This window comes from Larimichthys crocea, chromosome VIII, assembly GCF_000972845.2.
Source record: "Larimichthys crocea isolate SSNF chromosome VIII, L_crocea_2.0, whole genome shotgun sequence".
Classification (NCBI taxonomy): domain Eukaryota; kingdom Metazoa; phylum Chordata; class Actinopteri; family Sciaenidae; genus Larimichthys; species Larimichthys crocea.
The window spans coordinates 25,060,289-25,081,508 of record NC_040018.1 but is presented as its reverse complement, the minus strand read 5'-3'; the positions used below and the strand labels follow the sequence as shown (position 1 = coordinate 25,081,508).

At 40.7% G+C, this 21,220-nt stretch overlaps 1 protein-coding gene across 1 annotated transcript in view; it reads left to right on the top strand.

The window, feature by feature from the left end:
* itfg1 (integrin alpha FG-GAP repeat containing 1) overlaps positions 1 to 21,220 on the top strand; it is a 128,487-nt gene that overhangs the window by 85,543 nt on the left and 21,724 nt on the right. The window contains exons 13-14 of the mRNA XM_010731938.3: positions 9,762 to 9,805; positions 12,782 to 12,860. Of these exons, the coding sequence (XP_010730240.3) occupies positions 9,762 to 9,805; positions 12,782 to 12,860 (123 nt within the window). The remainder of the gene's footprint in view (positions 1 to 9,761; positions 9,806 to 12,781; positions 12,861 to 21,220) is intronic.

The window sequence follows — 21,220 nt, the reverse complement described above, 5'->3', positions numbered from 1 at the left end:
TAATATCGTTGAACAAGTTTAAGAAGAGGTCCACTCAATTTATGGTGTCACAGTAAAGGTAGTAATGCAGAAATAATTAATCAACACTGAGTTTTTGCAGCTTTTCCAAGGACTTAGAGGACACAACATATTCTGAGTGCCATCAGGTCACAGTTTTTTTTTTGTTTCTATTTGGATAAAACATGAGCTCAAACCAAACCAAAGAACTTCAAGGTTCATTATTCTTCATTTGAGTTTGTGTTTCCTTCCTTTCCTTCCCGTCTGTCCCTGACAGGTTTAAATTAGATTAGACCCGCCTTCTCGACAGTCAGCAACCAATTGTTCAAGAGGAATGACAACCACAAGATCACGACAATGGCAACCAAGACCCTTCCCACAACCTCAGCCAGGCCGAGTACAAATAATAACTGTTATCAGGCAAAATTGGGTCCTGTTGTATTGCTGCAGGTCTCTGGTCTGTCAATATGTCTAATACCCAAGTGGGGCCTAGCCAACTCATTATCAGCTGTTATCATGTTGTGACATGTGTTGTGTCATAATCAGTGCAGGTGCATTCAGGTAAAATTCATGTTTTTAAGCAAGACAGAGTGTGAACTTCAATTTGCAGGGAAAGAAAGACATTTATTGCTACTGGGCTGTCAATATGTCTGGCTTGTCAATATGTCTTATACCTAATTGGGTCCTAGCTACCTCATTATCAGCTGTTATCATGTGTTGCATCATAATAATTGCAGTTAAATGTAAGTATAATTCATATTTTTAAGCAAGACTGAGTGTGAACTGAAAAGAGAAAAAAAAAGACATTTATTGCTACTTTTTTTGAACATGGCTGCTCCTTCATTGAACGTTAGTTATTAGTCATGCTTCCGGTGCTGGTGTTATCTCCATTAGGATTTGTTTGAGTCAGCCACGTTTTGGATGACGTTGTTGATGTGTTTGAATAACAGTGGTCTCTTTTGGAAATCATTTCTTGTGCGTCAGGTTTGGGTAGGAGCAAGATTTTGACCCTATCATTGATTAGTTATTTTCTGTATTTTCATCATTCTAAGGACAAGGATGACTATTCAGTCTTACACAAAGCAAAGTGTAAAGTGCAAAGTTCCACTCTGAGCTGTAAGGCACAATGACACTCACACAGTCGTTGCAGGGTGGACAGATGGATGGGTGATTACTGCTGAGGAAGAAGGAAATGGAAGAAATCGTGGTCCAAAATTAGAATGAAGGATAAAATGATGGTTATGTGGAGGGGAGAGGGAGAGAGTATTTCTACATGAGCATCCCAAAGCACGTGATTGCGTGTGCGTGTGTGTTTTGTTTGTGGTAAAGAGATGAAGAGAGAGACTGACAGGCAGAACTGTATGAGTTGATTAGTTTCCTGCTCACTTATTAGGATGCAGATTAGCTGCATTGAGAAACATCTGGGAGCTTTTCTCTCTGTCCCTTCTCCTCTCTCCACTCCTCACCTCCCATTTCATCTCTTCTCCTCCTTTACCAAATCCATCTCTACTTTCGTCTTTCCACATTTTTTCTCTTCTCCTCTCTTGTTCTCCCATCTTTTTTCTCATTCCTGCATCTTTCATTTCCTCCCCTCTTACCCTCTCCAACGTCTGTTTTTATCTTGCATTCACCTCTCCTGCCCTCACCCTGCCTTTACTCCTCTTTTGTTTCCCTTCGGCGAAGGTCTCCTTTCCTGTCCTCCTTCTTCCTCTCCAGTCTGCCAGTCAGAGCAGTCTTTTATTCCCTCTTTTCATTTCATTCAAATGACGAGGAGATTTACATGAAGCCTCTGAGTGTGGCTCTGTCGTCCGTAGGACGATTTGACTGGAGGCTATATATTCAGATTGGTGTGAATACTTGTTCTGTGTATGCTGCAACACACAAAGACGACTGAGTGGGAGCGTCTGCTCCCATGTTTGTCAAAATAGCATCCAGCAGCAGCAGTGTCTGCAAATGTGACTACAAGCAGGGAGCCATATATTATACTTCCTGTATTAGTATAGCATCTAATCCCTCTTCTAGAAAATGTGTGATGTTTCCACCTCATTCCTAAAAGCCAAATACATTAACCCAGTTATTTTTTACCCCTTTATAATAGTAACTATTACAGATCCTGACCAAAAATGAGAAAAAATCAGTGGCTGGATTTTCAATAATGGAACTCCAGTATGGTGTGAAGACTGCATCTATTTGCCTCTGTTCTTTTCAGTGTACCACCTATATTACCGGCAGCAGCAGGGACACTATTGTGATACAGCCTCACAGAAACATGCGTGAATCCATTTCAAGTTTTGTCAAGTTCAATATTATTAGTGTCGACCACATCCACTGAGAATTGAGGTAGCGGGAAGATGGACCAATTAGCAAATTATGGTTAGTGGTTTAGAAGATGAAAACAACAAGGAGCACCTAGTTTTGAATTAGACTGGGGCAATTATATTTGATTTATGGCTCCGGAGGCTAATCAAAACGCCTGCAAATCATTTTTGCTCTGCAGCCACTGGCAATGCCCCTAACATAAGTAAAATCCCACTGAGCCTAAAAGAGTAAAAGTTTGTGGTCTTAATTTTGTGAGGCAAACATTTGCCATCATGACCCAGTGGTTCATGCCAATCAGTTGGTTTTTATAGCTGTGGTCAATGATCATTTGTCAGAATACTAATAATAATAACACACATTCAGACAGTAATGTTTGTTTTTATAGTCATTTTATTTAATGTGTTTGTTGTCTCTTCTCAGTACAGACACTCTGGACTGTTTGTTGTCACACCTTGAATATCTATGCGACAAACATATAGCCTCTGTGAGTATGCTAAACTTTATTCTAATTGATATGGCTAATTAATGTGGTGGTCACATTGCATTTGTTGTGTTCATTCGAAAGTGAAACACAGTCTTTCCGCTGCCAGCTGTTCAGGGACAGTGAGCATACAACAACACTATAATGATGTTACCCAAAGTGAACACTGAGAAGGGAAGTCTCCCTCTGGGATTTGAATCCCTACGGCAGTGCAGCGCTTTGTTTTACTTACTTTTCGTCCAGATAAGACAATAGCCATTTAAGTATGTCTAATGGGGGCAAATAGAGTTATTGTTTTAGTTTTCAGTCATTCACACGAGGAAACTAGTTTAAGAGGAGACATATTGTTAGTCTCTGCCATTGTTAATAACAGCTCTTCAATTAAATGTCTTTTTTTATTGCAGAGTAATAAAATCCAAACATTTAATGCTACATAGGCTTTTATTCATTTAACAGATGAACATAATCTCTGTAAATGTGCACACACACACATAAACACACACACACACACACACACACACACACACATTTAGTACATGATGTACGTATGTAATAATTATTGTGTATATTATCCTTGTAACATGCATTATTAAGTCGGAGCAGGTGGTCATTTCTGGAGTTGCTGTTGTTATTTAAGGCCTCACTGTTGGCCACAGCTGTCTGTGTGTGTGTGTGATGCCCATGCTGTAAGCAGCCCTGCGGTCAGCAAAAGCAGCCTGAGGAGAATGAGAAGTGATGAGCTTCTCAAAGCAAACGCTGCTCAGCTGTCAGATGGTTGTGTTTGTGTGTTTGTATATACAGTGAGTGTCTGCTCGGCTCTCGTCGATTCATACTTGTTGCCACTAGCGCTGACGTCGCACGTCATCCACCCCCGTCAGGGGCTGTTCGGTGCATTTTGCTTTCTGTGCATGTACGTGTTTATGTGAGTATGTGACGTTAGCTAACCCAACAGCTCAGGACTGTGTGACTGTGACGTGTGCATGTGGTTACCATGGCTGCCTGCAGTTTCTTTTTATAGAGTCCCAATGAGGGAGTAATTACAGGTGAGGCTCCAACTAGATAAAGACAACCTGTAGGTAACCTATAGGGAGCCTGTAGGTGTAGGGACCTGAAGTAGAAGGTTAACAGGTACCATACAACCTGTTTTTCAGCAGCATAGAGTGGCTAATGTGAAGACATCTTCTATGACATGCATAAACATAATTTCAACATCTGCTAACATAACAACAATAGCTATGTGAAAGAAATGCCAAATGTTTTATTCATTTTGAAGGCAATTACCTCTCTGCAATGTGATGATCATATCCCGCTGTTTTGTTTTTTTCTGGTGGGTTAATGCACTCAAAGACCATATCCATTGCAAACTTTAAAGGCTTCATGATGCAGTGTTTGTAGGAAGCATGAGAGCTTTAATTAAGTATTCAGATTTCTTATCTCTGTGAAATGTTTGCGATTTGATTTCAAACTTGAAATTTCAGTATGTTTGTGTCTAAAAAAAAAGCTGGAGTGTGCTAAACAATATTTAGTCATAGCAGTAGTTAAGGAGGGCTCCTACTTACATAAGGTGTTTCAGATAATGATGAGACAGAGCTGAGCAAAGATGTTGTTGATTCCCTGTTCCAGTTTGTTCTTATAAAGTCAAATTGGTCAGTTGGTAGGTAGCATTTTAAATTCAGGTTCAAGATTCCTAGCTTTAACCTGATATTCATTAGGAAGACAGATTGAATGGTTGCTTGTGCATGTGAAATAGTCCTTAAAATTTCAGCCAGCAACTCATTAATATTTATTGTGAACACCCCCAAACAATTTGATATGTCAGTAAACTGATTTCAAACCTTGGAGGCTTCAACAGGAAGATATTGCTATTTGATTTCTCTGCCTTTAATACATCACACATGCATAGATGTGTTTTAAGGAGCACATTTGTAGGCCACTTGTGTCCCCACAATTCTGAAACGTTTATACAATACACCTGCCATCTAGGAGCAGCAATAACACTGCGCCATTATGTTAGTTCTTAGTGGTGAGAAATGACCTGATTTCTTGTGTCCCAGACATAAATCTGGCAGCAGAGATTAAAAGCACAGAGCCCCCGCCCAGTAATGGCAGACATATTGTACATTAGAAAGCGATGCATTTTCATCCAAAGCCATCAGTGTGCTTTCTCTGTTAAATCTGAATTATGGCTAACTGGCAGCTGTTGTCAAGTTGTCAATGAAACTCAACAAGGCCTTGACATATTAATCAGCAAAGTACGTCTGATCATAGGAACTGACTTTTACTTCTCGTTAATCTACTACTGCTCACGCAAAAGCGCTCACCGCGTTATTAAGTTCTGATCAAATCTGAATTCATTGCCACAGCACAAAATGTTGAGACGTAGAGGAGACATCTTGGTCATTTGTTTGGGGTTTTTTTGGAAATGGAAATCAGATGTTCTGCCTCACAGTTCTCGAGTGGCCAGTGCACAGTATAAACTTGCTGTATAAAAAAAGAGAAAAGATTTGCTAATTAGGGTGCAGTAGTTAAGAGTATCTCGCACTAGATACTTGATCCCTTCTCTGGAGATGTTGGTTTCTTAGCAGGCGACTAACACTGTGTATTCAGCAGTGTTTTAGAACCACACAGCTGGGTTCCCATGGGAGCTATGCCAGTTTGCCCAGTTCAAATTGTGTGCTTGCGAATAGGTATGAAACGGCCTCATATGTGTATCTGATCAAGGATCCCAGTGTGGATACTAAAGAGGCTTCATACATCACTGAATGTGTGTCATTATCTACTCCTGTGACTGTGTTTCAGACGAAGTATAACTCTAGTTGTGCCCCTAAACTGAATCCTAAATTTGAACAATAGTACCGTCCGCTTTAAATATAACTGTTTTTAGCCATTAAACTAAATCCAAGCCCTAATCTCTAATGCAAAACATAAGGCTCCTGTTCCTTCTGTTCACCTGGAAAAATGTCTTTTTATTTCCTATTTTTGGTGCAACAGTGCGTGTACACTATTTATTTTTTATTTTTTTGGACATAATTTCCTTCATTCCACAATCACAGTAATACAGAGACTGTTTTGCTCATGGTGACTTTTCAGTACCACAATGGGCCAAAATGATAAATAAAAATAAAAATAGCACATTTGCACACAGTGGTTATGAAGTGCTCCTTGCTGGCGGGCTCGTTGTCGCGATGATGAAAACACTCACACAACACACACAAAAAGACCCACACAGAGTACACAGACCAGTTCCCATCCTTCACTTGATTAAGTTAGTCCTGTGAAGGAGCTGCCATCAGTCTTAATATTATTCTACAAAAAAGGGTTGTTCAGTCCCTCAGAGGCAGCCTGTATAAGCTGTAGTGTATGTATCCGTGTGTGTGTTCGAAAGGCCGTTGTATTGGCAAGAGACAAAATCTGTATCCCACAGGATGTGTGAGCAGTATTCCAGGGATCTTGTTTTGGCCATGAAGGAGCTGTTATGAACTTGTTACATGTAAACCGAGGACTGAAATATGGAGAACAAAGCCGCCTCACAGAAGAAACACCAGATTTCAGCTTCCTCTCTGTAATACGTGTAGTCACTGGCCTGACAGACACAAGTACACACCCTGACACAGACTCATCCACCTCCTGGAGCGACGATGTGCCCATTGAGTTGTGAAGGACTTCTGCATTCATGCATTCTGTCTGTCTTTTTCTTCTCTTACTCTGTATGCATCAGTGAATCCCTGTCATGAAATTATAGCATGTGTGAGTCCTTCTCATTGATTAAATTTACTATTTTTTCTATTGCGGCTAGTCCTTTTAGAGTTTTCTGTGGACGTAAGTGTAAAGGGCTCCTTTTTGGTTTTTGACTTGGACGTTATTAAATTTTTCACTTTCGACAGGAAACGAAATGGAGAACAAGAGTTTGGCATGAAGCAAGGGTGCTCTGACAGTGTTATTTCCATGCCAAGTGTGATTTAGCTTTATTATATCTACGCTGAAAATTAAAATGTCAAGGTGACATTTGGTTTTTCATCATCATAACACAGATTGCAGCAAACACGTCAATTCCTCTCAAATTTGTCCATTTAAATTGACAGCAAACACCTTGTCTTACTTTTTTCTTATAAGAGAGTATCCTGACAATCAGTTTCTGACATGCAGTGTATTTGTATTCAGGCTACAATGACATTGTTTGTTCCTCTTGGTCCTGTCATGCTCTCCTTCCTTTGGTGTTTTATAAATTGAGGATGTATTCCATATCTTACTCGGGATGTATAATTGTTTGCTGCATTCCATATTAGCGTCAACAATAGCATCGTGTTGTCACAGTTGAGGTGCAGAGATTCCTTTTAGAAGTGCAAAGTTTAAACAATATGCAAAAACTTCTCTTAGGGTTTTAGTCTTCTTGTCATATGTTCTGTTTCCCGATAATCCCAAATGAGACGGACTTCAAACAAGTGACGGTCTAATCCCTCTGCATTATTGATTTACAGTGTTAGTCATGTCTGTATAGCCTGACCCCAAATGGCATGAGATTCAAACAAGCAATGAATAATCTGATCCCTATGATTTATTGATCAACTGTGTCCTTCATAGATGACTTTGGTCCAAAGCCTGTGATGTGGTGTTTGCTCAGATTTGATGAGCAGTATAATTACACGCAGGGCATTTCCTGATCACTTTGGATGGCCAGCCAACTAAGCTAATGATAAGGCAACTTCTAGACCGCTAAAATACCCAGAAATAGTCTTGGCCTTTGGGAGCTAAATGCAGTTTGTGAATATTTACACCTAGCCAATATATAAAGACATTATTGAGGTGTCATTAAATGATGAATGGTGTGTGCTCACTGCAGACCTTTTGTTATCCTTGACATGAAAACACATTGGAACATTGTAGGTTTTCCAGGATACCTAGGTAATTACTAAACATGCTTTCAAAAGCAATGTTAAATGATAACAAACAGGAGCCATGATGAGAGATGAAAGTATCTTTTTCCTCATAAAATTTAATTTCCAGTTTAAACTTGTTTTACAAAGATGTTAAATAGCAGTTGATATGCCGTGTGGTCAGTTAGGGTCAAGGAACACGTTTGTCTTTGATTGGTGCTCCATCTGAATACTGCTTCAGGCATATACTTAATAAGCTTGTGAGCTTCAAAGCAGCAAATTTGCCCTTGCCTCACGTACACTGTTTATTTTTTTTACAACTCAAGGCTTGAAAAAAAAAATCCTCTTGTTTATTCACAGAAAATGATGGCAGAAGGGTTACCACGTAGTGGGATCAGAGTCCAAGAAAATGGTGCAGTGCGTTCCCCACCGTGGACCACTACTCCATTTGCATACAGCACTGGCATAATTAGTCACACTTTGAATAATCCAGTGCTAACAGCATCACATTATCAAGTTTCAATGGCACTGTACTGGAACACAGTATGGCAACACCCTGAATGTCAATTTCTGGTATTTATTCATAAACCAAAGTATCGGACAAATTAGATTGACCTCATAATACTGCAAGTTGAAAAGTAAAGGATCAACAAAATCATTAAAATTCAACATCAATCAAATTCATTGCTCAGTTATTTTAGTAAAAACTACAAATGTAAACCTCTTTGTGGCACTCAAGGAAGTTAGGTGATCATCAGAGTCACTGTGATTCATGCTCTGGGGACCATGACTGAAACAAATTTTATGGCAATTCATCCAGTAGTTGTTTCAGTAGATATTTCAGTTTAGACTGAAGTGGTTGGCGGAGTTCACCATCCTAAGTCCTAAGAATAATTGTATTTGCTCATTGTGAAGTTTGAAACTGGAGGTTGTTTCCATCATTTATCCACCATAAGTGCACCACGTAGAGGCAAAAACACAACATCACAGACACATTTATAGAAACAGAAGCAAGTTTGTTCTGTGAGACAGCAGGTGCCTTTAGAAAACACTGTTGGTGTGAATAGCCTTCAGACCGCTGTATGCTGGGCCTCATTTGTAATAGTGGAGTTCTAGAAAGTGGAGAAGAATGAATAGAGGAACCATGGTGTTGAGTGAATGGGGAAGCATCGAGACAAACACTAACGAACAATTAGGGAGCTATGGACCAGAATGAATTGTGATTAAATGAATGGGTGAATGGAGAAGGAGCATTCTAATTTGTTATGAATATCCGAGTGACTTCTGTATTCAGGGTCAGCTGTCTCCTGCCAATGTTCCACATAAGTATACGGCAACCCATTTTAAAGATTTATAAGATAATTACAGTGCTCACTGTTCAGGTTATTGAGGATATGTGCGCAGTAAGTGTTTATGATTACCATGTTTGTGGGTGAATTAGTGGTCCACCCACTGTCTATAGAATATGACTGAGCCAGGGCTGCTGTGATGTTCCCTTTGAAAAGGTGCATTGAGTTTGGCTCCTGTTAAGTACAGCACTAGGTGCAGACCTTATTAACAGAGTATTGGGCTTCGGTGTGACTCCATCAGGCAAATCAAGGCAACCTAGACCTATTAGTATGCTAATAAAGTCACTTCTCTAATGACTGATTAGCAATTCAGCCGATTTTGTTCCTCGCTCTGCTTATACATACAAATAAATGAAATAGTCTCTTAGCACACACGTATACAGTGTTAATAGTATGCACATTTATTTTTTGTTTCTCATTAATTCATGTATAATCCTCCCTCCCTTCTTTTGTCATGCATCATGTCCACATTCACCTGGCACACAGAAAGGGTGATTCAGTTGTATAAAATATAATGTAAACATGAGGAACACTTGCACTTTTTTTGTTTTTCAACTGTTTGCAGCAGGACAAAAATTATTTCTCCGTGTGAGTGTGACCCACTTCATGTTTGATACATGATACAGTAGCAGTAAGGCCGCGGAAACCGCACCGTCACAGATAATACTTGTTCCACAGCAGAGTGTGTTGTTGTAACACATGCTGAGCAACATGTCTGACTCTGGTATTTGTCTTTTTCAGTGCTCAGCGGCCTCTGTTTCAATGACTGTCCAGAGGATGTCAAGGTAAGAAAAACATGTTTTTGTCGACTTTATCGTGTGTTAATTTTTTTCCTTAGCTGTCTTGACCAGTCTGACAAGGTGTGTCTCTGTGTGTACTGTCTTATCTCCATCCATTGCATTTATCTTTCCATACATAATCTCCCTCAAGAGTGTGTACTTGGGGTGGCGTGGTATCTCACCTGGTAGGGTGTGCACCCCAGGTACTTAAGCTGCCACAGCAGCCCAGGTTGCAACCCTTTGTTGCATGTTATATCTCCTAGTTTCCTTTTTATCTTTGGATGTCACTATACAAACAAAGGCATAAAAAAAATTTAAGCCCTAAGAGAGGCTGGAATATCCCTGCAGTTGGTCAAACTTCCTGTCTATAGGGAGGATCAACTTTATATTCAGAAAATTAGATTTAAGTGGGTGATGTGTTTTTTGAGATCTAGGGCAATATAAGCTTCTTTTTATATGTAAAGTACCTATCTTTTAGAGCAGCCTACTTGCTTTCTGTTTGTACCCCTTTTTTCTTCAAGTATAGAAGTAACCAACCTTCATGATACAAGTCAGCAGCCCATGCTTACTCTACTGTATCCTTCCTTGTGGTTGGTGTTTTCTAATAAGAAATTAGTGTAAGAATATTTAAATTCAAAGACAAATGAATGTCCGGTAAGTCTGTTTTCCAACTCCTGTCCTTGGGGGTGTTGGGGTTTGTCTCTTGTTGTTCTTCAGGACTGGATTTGTACTAATCATTTTTATAATAACAGGCATCCATTTATAGTTTACCCTCTGCTCACATTCTCGAGGTTTATGAGGTATCCAAGGCTTTATGTCTGAGCTGGTATAATGTGGCCAGACAGTGTTTATCAGTTTGATACATGCAAGCTTCCAAAAGGTTAAGTTCTGCCTTTCACAGTGGTGGCAGCTTAGCATTGACCTATTGAGCATTTGTTGCTGTATTTTAATTAGCACACGCAACAACAAAAAAAAGCATCAACAAAAAGTTAAAAAGTTACAGATACCACAATGTACAAACTCAGAGCTGTCAACCTCAGCAGAATTAACAACACAAGATGACCTTTTGTTTTACTCCTTTAGAAGACATCGTCTAATATCAAATTAGCAAATTGAAAACAAACAAAGCAAATGCAACGCCTTACCAGCAGTTCAGACAGAAAACAACTTTGAATGAAAATGTTGATGGAGATTTGTTGCTTCAGATATTGCTGATGCAGTTTGATGAATCAGTCATCAGTTTGAAGGCTTTTAGATACCAAAACACGTCGCAGCAGTATGAAAGAGGATTTTACAGCCCACAGCGGCAATTATTGTGTCCTCCGCCTCAACAATCACAAGGTAGAAACAGTAGAAATATGTGATTTCACTTAACAAAGTAATCTTCCATGCATAGCTCCTTTAGGAATAGGGCAGTGCTTAATGTGTGTGCTACACTACTGTGTTGGTTAGTAATTTCATAACTGCTGGTAAAGTGAAGGGAGCTAGCGCTGAAGTAGGAAAGGCTTACGTTACCTTTGTGGCACATATCCCTTTCAGATAATCTAAGCTTTGAACTACAGTGTTTTTTTTTATGAGTAGAAAAATCAATAACAATGGATGTCTTTGTGTTATTGCGGTTATCATCACAGCCCTAACAGAAGCCTTGCTGAAATCAATTTAGGGGGCTTTATTTATTTTACAATGCTAATGCTGCTTTAGACCCTTCATAAATAAATCCAGAGTTTAGATTAACTAGATACTATATCATAAACAATGTTCTCCTCTATTAAATCATCTGATGGCTATAGCTACAAGTTACAATTACACACAGCAGACATCAAGGGTGATTTCACCAAAGCCAGACAGCCTCTGATCCAACCCTCATCCATCTAACCATACACAGGTGGGGGGCAGACAGACATCCATTGATCGCACACAAATTAACCCACGACAGGTGTCACTGTGTCTGTCTGAAAGGGGTATAAGGTTTTGCATGGAAATTATACCACGAGATCTAGAATTACTACTGCAGTTAAATGAAGCTATCAATTTATGGAGCAGTTGGCTTTAAGCTTCATTTATTTCTCGCGCAGAGCTAATGTGTGATAATAATGTGTGGTAATAAGGACATGTAGGGACAGAGAAAATGACAGAAATACACCTGCCAAGCATCCCTCCTTCCTTATACAACCTTTGACCAATGCAAAGCCCTTTGCAGAATACATTAGTGTTGACATCGACAAGAGGCTACTGGTATTAGACTTGTTTTGGCTTTCTGTCTGTCTGCTGTTCCACCCGCTTGTTGTCTAACTGAAAGGTATGATGAATGCTGTGGACGAGGGGCGCTCGAAGCTGTTTCTATTCCTCTCCTTTCCCATCCATCACCCCTTCTATCTTTTCATTTCACTCTCCTGCTCCTCTTCTTCTTAGTCACACCTCTCTTCCTCTGTCTTTCTTTAAGACCACTAATCTGCTTTCTCATTTCTCTCTCTCTCTCTCTCTCTCTCTCTATCTCTCTCTCTTTTGACCTCATTTCCATTCCTCCCTCACCCGACTGCCGAATGTCATAGCATAAAGGGCCAAGTCTTTCTTGCAGCATGCATGTTTCTGTATGCAACAGACTCACGTTTAGCTGATGTAACACATATGACGTTTCGACAGATCTCTTCATTAGTCGTCATCCTTCCGTAATGAAGAGATAAGACAAGCCTTCAGCATCCACCCACACACACAAACACGCAGCTCTGTCAGATTTAAGCCAGCTAGGTCAGGCGTCTGTCGTGTCACAGAGTGAAAATGAAACCAAAAAACTGCTCAAGGTCATTGTAGTGACAAACATGCCCGCCTGCCTTTCCGCCCAGTCTGTCTCTCTTGCCTTTCTTTCTTCACCCCTCCCTACTTGTTTTTCCTCGCCTCTTATCCCTGCTGATAGACAGCTGATTTGAGAAATGTTTTTAAAAAAAGTTTTTTAAATTTGCATTTGCATCTATGTTTTTGCAGCCTTTTGGTGTTAACCAGCCTGGTCCCTATGTGATGTACACCACAGTGGACTCCAATGGTTACCTGAAAAATGCCTCAGGTGGGTACTTTATTTTCTTCAATGTCTTTACATGGTAGCTTACCTTTCCTATGCTAAACACAGTTCGGTGACAGAGAATATCCAGAGAGGGATTTATGTTTTTCTGAAAATGTCAACTGCCTGAGCACATCAGGTTTATTAATAATAACACCTAACAATGACAGGTTTTTCTTTAGTCTGGTTGAACACCAGGGTTTGTTTGGAGGATTTTAAGAAAACAGAATGAGAAGAGAGTCTTATTGATTTTATTTATTTATTTATTTTTTTGCTTTATCTTTTTTATACATGAGAAAATAGCCTCTATGCCTCAAAGAGAAAGACTATCAGAAAGGGCAGCTAAAAAAAAGGCAAAAAGAAGGTCCTTACAAAGACTCCTGTAACTGAAGAGAGAATAAATCACTTTGATAAGGCTGTAATGCTCTCTCCATGCTGCAGCTGGAGTATGTATTCTTATTTTATATTGTTCTATCTGCAAAGTAAGCGTAGGACTTGTTTGATTACTTTTGTTTTTCCTATAGCTCCATAAAAGCACTAGATTGTTAGAGAAAATTATTATTCAGCTATTCCTTGTCAGGTTTCAGTTTTAAAAGTTCAAGATTGTGAAACACTATCACTCAGATATTAAGCCTGGAGTTATTGCACTAGAGATAGAGTTTTCTTATAGCTTCTGCAAGGCTATCGCAGAAAAATACTGGGAAATCTTGCAAAACACTAGAGGCCTTTTTCCCTCTGAAGTTTCTTCCACAGCACAAAACACAAAACTCAACATTATTTCCCACTTAAGTCCAAGGCACATACCTTTCTGGGAAACACAAGTGTCTATGTTACCATTCGAAAAGCCACACAAGACTTGCGGATGTGAAAAGTTTTGTTTTGCAGCGCTGAATCACCTGCAGTCCTGTTTATATTTGTTACTGCTTTTGACAAAGTTTTCAAGGGATGATGGTGATGGTGATGATGATAATGCGAAGAATTAGTTAGGACAGGATGTTCAAGAGAGCCCGACGTGAATTTCAGCTGCTGGGGGTGTTCTTTCATGAACAGACAGCTCCACTTCATGTATTCTCAAAAGACTTCTTCCTTCTGTTACTGTTAACCAGTCCTGTCAACATCTGGCCATGTTCTACTTTTAGGCACCACACTGTAGGTAGGAGGTTTTGGTCACTATTCACCCTCATACAGAGTTTATGGCTAGTAATTTCTTAACATTAATGGAAAACCCTTGATTTTGTTATGTCTTCCTAGATACATAGGAAGAGAGAGATGTTAGGCTGGAAATATAAGACAAGACATTGAGGACAGCAGTGCTGTGCCGTATTAGCTGCAGTTAACCTAGTTGATGTTACATTGTGGGAAGGACACAGAGCTGGATGAGGACAAGATGCCCTGACAGCCTGGGGTCAGGGATATATATAGTCTTTGTGTGCATGTGTGTGTGTTCCCCTGTGCATCATAATACCACTTTGTCAAATTTCATTGTTTCATTTATATGTTGGCACAGTTGGAGTATATCCATATTTAAAGAATGAGTAGACAGATCACAGTGTAACATCATTATTAGTTTACCGCCATTAGACAGCTATAAGCTCCTGGCAACAAAACAGTGCTAAAACCAATCTTCCATTGGCTGCAGACTTTTTAGTTAGGCCCTCTCTGTCCAAGCCCAAAACTCTGAGTGGACAAAATGTGAACACTAGCTGTCCTGTATTTAGTTGTCTTAAAGCGTGACGAAAAGCCAACAGTTTCATTTTCTCTCCACACACTCGACTGGTTTAAAATATGCAGTTACACGGACATAAAGAAAAACAGTGGAGAAGGGAGTGAGAGCAGGATGGAGAGGGGAGGAGGAGGGAAGAGGGCTATCACTACCTGCACCCACGCCCACTGCAGAGAAGATGAAGAGTGATACAGAACCCCACAGAATGTGGAGGCGGTGACCGTTTTAAAATCATAACAAAGTGAAAAGCTGAAAAGTTCAATGATGCTCGCCTTTGTATTAGTTCGTCTAAATGAAAATAATTTAGAAGAATTACCTGAATCATCGGCAGTTAAAAAAGCCAATTTACGTACAGAATTAGTTTACATTTCATTGCTTCTGATTCTTTCAAAATGTTACTAATCCTACATGGCCAAAACTATGTGGACACTCGAACTTTACAGTACACAGTGGGTATTAACTTGCAGCCCCCGTACTCCTGGGAAGGTTTTGAACGCAATCTGGCTTCCAGTTCATCCCAAGATGTCGAATGTGGCTCAGGTCAGGGCATATGTCATGTCACACACAAACTGTTATTGTAAAGTTAAAAGCACGCTATAAAACATCATTATGCTGTTGCTGTTTAGATTTATCTTAAAGCTGTGATTCACTGTAAGACGCTATTTTTACTATTTGACACTGTCACAACAATGGAAATAAGAAAGGGGTCACTCAAACTAATGAAGCGAGAATTATCACCCAAAATCTGCAGCTCCCTTCGTCTTTACAGAGCTTGCTAACAAGTCCAGCCCGCACTTTCAACTGTGCTTTATTTTTGGCTGCAGCAGGCAGCCATTTTCAGCAAAGAGAGCTCTAAAAAAAAAAAAACTCTGTACACTACCCGCTCAACACCAAACAGCAGACAGACACACTTAGCAATTATCTGGTGGATATAGTGGAGCATTTAGTAGCTAAAGAGACCAAAATCAGAGCTAAAAGTTAGTGAATATTGGACTATCAACTATTGACTAAAAGTGTACAAAAGTATGTACACAGGGGTGTCCATATTCTTTTGGTTATATAGTATAGGTGGAATTAAATGCGTTGTATTATGGAGGACTACATTCTGCAGTTGGATATGTTATTTAAGGCTGATGTCATAATGGAAAACGAATGATATTCAGTATGCAGTTGAGCACCTGTGTTCTACATATGGTTCATACATATGGTATGTGATACATAGGGCAACAATACATGTAACAACATAGTTAATCAGAATTAATGTTATATGTTACGTTAATAAACCCCAGACATATTGGTGGATGTGGAGCTCTGGAAACCAAATTACAGGCGAATGGCAAAAACCAATCTTTGTCACAGAAATAGGAAAATCCCTCCCAGGCATTGTAAGAGGTGAAGTGATGCAGGATGGGGCACACTAGTTGGGTTGAAGATTCATATCATTTAGCTGTGAAGCCCCAGGTTTCGAGTCTCCCAAGGGAGCACCTCGTCCATATTTATTTGAAACTCAGAAATTCCACACACACACACACACACACACACACAAGAAACAGATTTTTAATAAAGGTATCCTATTTTTTCTCCTGGATCCAGTCAGTCCATCCAGTTCATGTTCAGAACACACGGTCCTGACATTTTGTCCACTCAGCCTGTACATTTCTTTTTAGAAAAAGTCTCTAGCTGTCCAAACAGTGTTTTATACTCTTGCTTTGTGCAGAATTTCATTTTTTTAACAATAGAAAATTCTGGCATATTCCGGCCATCATGTCTCCAGCATATTTTTCCCAGTGTGTGTTCGACTGGAGTGCACGACGATGGGGGGAGAGCGTGAGTAGCCAAAGGCTTTGCCGGCACAACTCCCCAGACCCCTCATTTAACAGCAGCAAAGTGCTGCCAGGGAGCAGGCAGCCTGTGTGTGTGTGTGTGTGTGTGTGTGTGTGTGTGTGTGTGTGCGGTGATTTAAAGTGTATTTATTCTGTAGCTTGTAGCTCGGGGAACAGCCAGCGAGGCTGCCAGAGATGAGCAATGATGGGTCGCACACAAACACGCACACATTCGTATACACACACATCCACAAAGTCTGGGCCTCTCCACTGGGGCCCAACGATCTTCACTTACCCTTCACCCTCCTGAAAGGGAGAGAGGAAAGGAGAGATTATAATATGCTGAGAGACAGAGACAAGGGCCGAGAAGGCACAGCAGATGAATGGGGTAGGAAGGAAAGAAGGAAGGAAGGAAGGAAGGAAGGAAGGAAGGAAGGAAGGAAGGAAGGAAGGAAGAGGAGAGGAGAGGAGAGGAGAGGAGAGGAGACAGAATGATGTTGGATGGAAGTAACAGAGAGTGCAAGTAGAGATGGAGAGGGAGATGAATAGTTGAAGAAGAAAAAAGGAGGGAAGTGGGTCAAAGGGGATCAGGAGGTGGTGGGATGAAGAGAAGAGAAGAGAAAGAGACAGTTTGGATGAAGAGAGGAGCAGAAGTAATATTAGCCTGGTAAGATACACTGGGAGAGACACTGCTAACACACACACAGACACACACAGACACATGGAATATGCAATGTATAAACACTCAGAGACATATTACAGTGATAATGCCACCCTCTTATCTAACAAGTAAAGGTCAGCAACAACCCTGACAATGTTTCTATATGGCTCTTTTCTGCGCGTGTGTGTGTGCGTGCGTGTGTGTGTGTGTACCGGCACAGGTGTATGTGTTTATGTATTGCCCTAAGCTTGTACGTCTAAGTCTGTGTGTTCATATGTGTCCTGCATTTGTGGGAGCAGGTGTGCACGCATGACACACCCTGACATTTTTCTCTTCATGACCTTGTGTGTGTGCGTGTGTGTGTGTGTGCGTGTGTGTGTGTGTGTGTGTGTGTGTGTGCGTGTGTGTGTGTGTACGCATGCATGTGTGTATGGTGAGTGGTGCGCCATGCCCCTTACTAAGCAGGCTGGATGGATGAGCATGGGCTGCGATTCTGACAACACCACACCTCATTATCAACTGACTCCTGCTGAGACAGGGAGAGAGAGAGACAGGTGTGCCGGTGGAGATGAATAGTTGAAGTTATTCATTAACACCCTTTTTATTCCTCTCTCTTTCTCTCGCTACGGACACTCTAAGAGATGCTGAGAAGGAAAAACGGCACACTGTGTTTCCCTCTAGGTTCCAGCTCACACACGGTCATCCAGGATCATTTATCTTTAGATATTTAGATTATAGTCAACAAACAACAAGACAGCATTGATTTTGTAATGACCCATCCAGAAACAACACACTTTACAGACACATTTTTCTCAGAAGTCGTTGTCATCTGCTCGGCTAGAAAAGTTGACTTCCTTTTTGATAAAACTAACCCCACTGCTTCACATTTATCAGGAATATTGATGGCAGAGTGCGTTGTCACCTTTTTTAATATGGTTGCCTTATGACTCACAGGACAGGAAAACACATTTTCAAGGTAACAGAAGAGCAAAACAATTTCTGGTCTATTAGTGACTCTCAGGAGCTGTGACAAAACCCAGTTATAACATCATTTATTGTGTAATACTTCTTGAACTTTCGTCATTCCAGTACTCCCACATAAAAGTTGGCATGAATCCCAAAATAAGGGGCATGTCGCATCCTTCTGACTGTATTTTCGGTTTAGCGAAGGCATTAAAGAGAGTCAGAATATTAAGAATTATTTATCTTACTTGCAGCTTGTAGATTTGTTTGGTTCCGAGGCGAGACACCATCCGTTATACATTTAAAATCTTTCCACCAGACAAATATATTTCACTGGTCTGTGCGTCTGAAGTTATGAGTTACGTCAGCAGCATTGACCCCAGTGAACCTGCCTGCAAGTGTAGTCATTATGTGTATTTTTTTTGGTATGGGCATTTATGCTACCTAGAGACAAATAAATGTATTTGTTTATGTTCTAAATTACGGCTAATAACCTCAGGTATACACAGATTTTCTGAGAAATTGTGGAGGGCAGATTTTCTAGAGAATTTAGGATGAAACCATGCTTATGCTCCTTCCTTAAAGGAGCGTTTGTGAAATGATGGGTGGTTCAAAAAAAGGCACAATTTCCTTGCGTTTTTCGATTCAATACATTGTGGCTCCTGTAATATACTTGGATGGAAATCATCGCCAACAGCCTGTCATTACATTAGCTTCTTTGAACCCGACATGTTTGTCTGTTAGTGCCACCAAGCCGCAAATTGAAATAGAATGAATAACGTGAAGCTAACAGTCATAAAGACAGAATGGTTAACAACCCCGGGGTAGTTAGCTGTGTCCAGACGGGATGAGTGTGTCTACGGTGCCAACGATTATTATGCTCAGATGAGGAAGAGAGGGAGGACATTGGAGAAAGAAGTGACAGGAAGAGGGAGGGCAGAGGGAGACAGACAGAGAAGAGAGTGAGCACTCATAGGGAGGAGAATCATAACAGGCCCAGATCAATGTGGAGCTCTCTGCAGACTGTCCAATTAGGCTAATGAGTTCAGGGGATTAGCAATGGCCCGCTCACACACACACACACACAAACACACACACACACAGCACACATATTCATTGAGCACAACCTTTAAAAAAAATTATATATTCACATGAAGCAATGCATCTGCAAACATTTTTATCATATCTTAACTTTTTAGACATTTAGAAGATGCAGAACAAATGTTAAATGTACGTGTGTGCTCAGTTGTAATGACTTATCCCTGCACTGCAGCCGTTCATGTTGCTTTCTGCTACATCATGCTAAGACCTCAAGCTGTGTCGTAACAGCCGGCCTATCGTGCTTGACGTCGTACTGATCTATGGCCTCAGTATAACCCTGTTTTTAGATCAGGTCAACAGTGAGTCTTACCCTATTTTCCAACTACAGTACTGCACAGTATTTGGAAGATAAGCTCGAAACACACAGGCAGAACTCACCATAAGGGAGTGAGATACTGGAGTGAGAGAAATGAAATGGGTTGGAAGGGGAGAAAATGAGAGGGTGCAGAGGACAGAGCTGAAAGCACAGAGCAGAGTTGCAGAGAGAAAATGAGAGGAGTGAAAATAAAAGATAGGAGATGGGAGGAGAAGAGCACGGAGAGATCAGCACTTAGGGAGGGGAGAGGAGAGGGAAAAATTGGAGAGAAAGGGGGAAAAAATGACTGGAGAGCTGACCCTCCTCGCACACATGGAGAATTACTATTGATCAGGCTTAGCATGCTTTTTCTCTTACCTGTTTTTTCGCTCCCTCCTCCGTCCCTCTTGCCTCATCCTTTTTCTCCTCCACATCCCTCCTCCAGACCTCCTCTCACTTTCATCTCTTCACTGTCTCTCCTCGCCCTGTAATGTCTCTCCTCTGCAGCCAGTTTATAGAAACCATAAATTGTCAAGAGACTGTTTAACTTTTAATTTGTCACCATTGTCTGTCTGGCTGTTGAAATGTCTCTGAACATCCTTGGGATTAAATGAATGAAATGTTTCAACATCTCCTTATGCCAAATGCATCTAATTACAGAGAGTAAGATGTTAAAATGTATCTTTATCTAGCAGCAGGTTTGTCCTTTGACCATGTTTAGAGCCACACTGGTTGCGTTGCTCTAGGGATGCCTCTCTCTGTCTGTCAGCTCACTACTTTAGTCATGACTGAAATATCTCAACATCGATAGTTTGTGTTCTATATTGTCTCCGTGTTAAACGCCCTGTCTGTCCGTAACAGTGTTTTATTATTGCAGTGTCCTGACCACTGTGCCTCAGTGAGATTATCTGTCAAAATAAAGGTTAGATTAAACTAAAAACCTTTGGTGATCCTGTGACTCTTCATCTGGCACCATCATTAGGTCAAAATATAATACAGTTCCATCAGGCTCAGATAGACTGCAGCAAATGTTAGCATGATAACACGTTAGATATCATACCTGCTTAACAATGTTAGCATTGTTATTATGAGCATGTTACCATGCATCTAGCTTAGTACACCCTTATAGAGCCCTAAGCCTGATTTATACTACTGCAACTGTGTTCCCTACGCTGTAGCCTGACTTGCAGCTTTCCAAAAATGTAACTATCACAGCAACACAGGCCATGACAACTGTGACTGATCTCTCTTGGTCTGTCTGAGATTGTGATGCAACCAGGGATGGGCCATGCATGTGAGAATGGAGTTGACTCAGATGAGTTAATAATGCTGTTGGAGACTCCCTCTTAAAACTCCACACATTCATAGTCATGTGTGTACACAGACAGGCACGCATGTCTGTCCCCTCGTATTCTCTCTTCCGTTCGTTTCATTGGCTGCGGGGGTAAAAAAGGAAACCAGGAAAAACAGAGAACAGAAGAAAAGACAGATTGGGGAGAGAGACGCGGGAGAGTTTCATTTTCAGTCGCCATTGTTTACATGAAGACGCTCAACACAGTGGCATAGAGATCTCCGTCGCCAACTGGAATGTTGGCTGTTTATTTGCAAAGCAACACAGGCACACCAGCGCACAAGTATAAATGCTTACAGTGGCGTAAGTCACTGGTGACACTTACACAGGCGGAAGCTCTATGTAGAGCCTGTTTACAACTTTAAAGTAGCCTTTAGTCTTTGCTGACTGATACATACTAACAGCAGTGCACACACAGGCCAAGGCAGCTGTTTCCTACTCTGACGCAT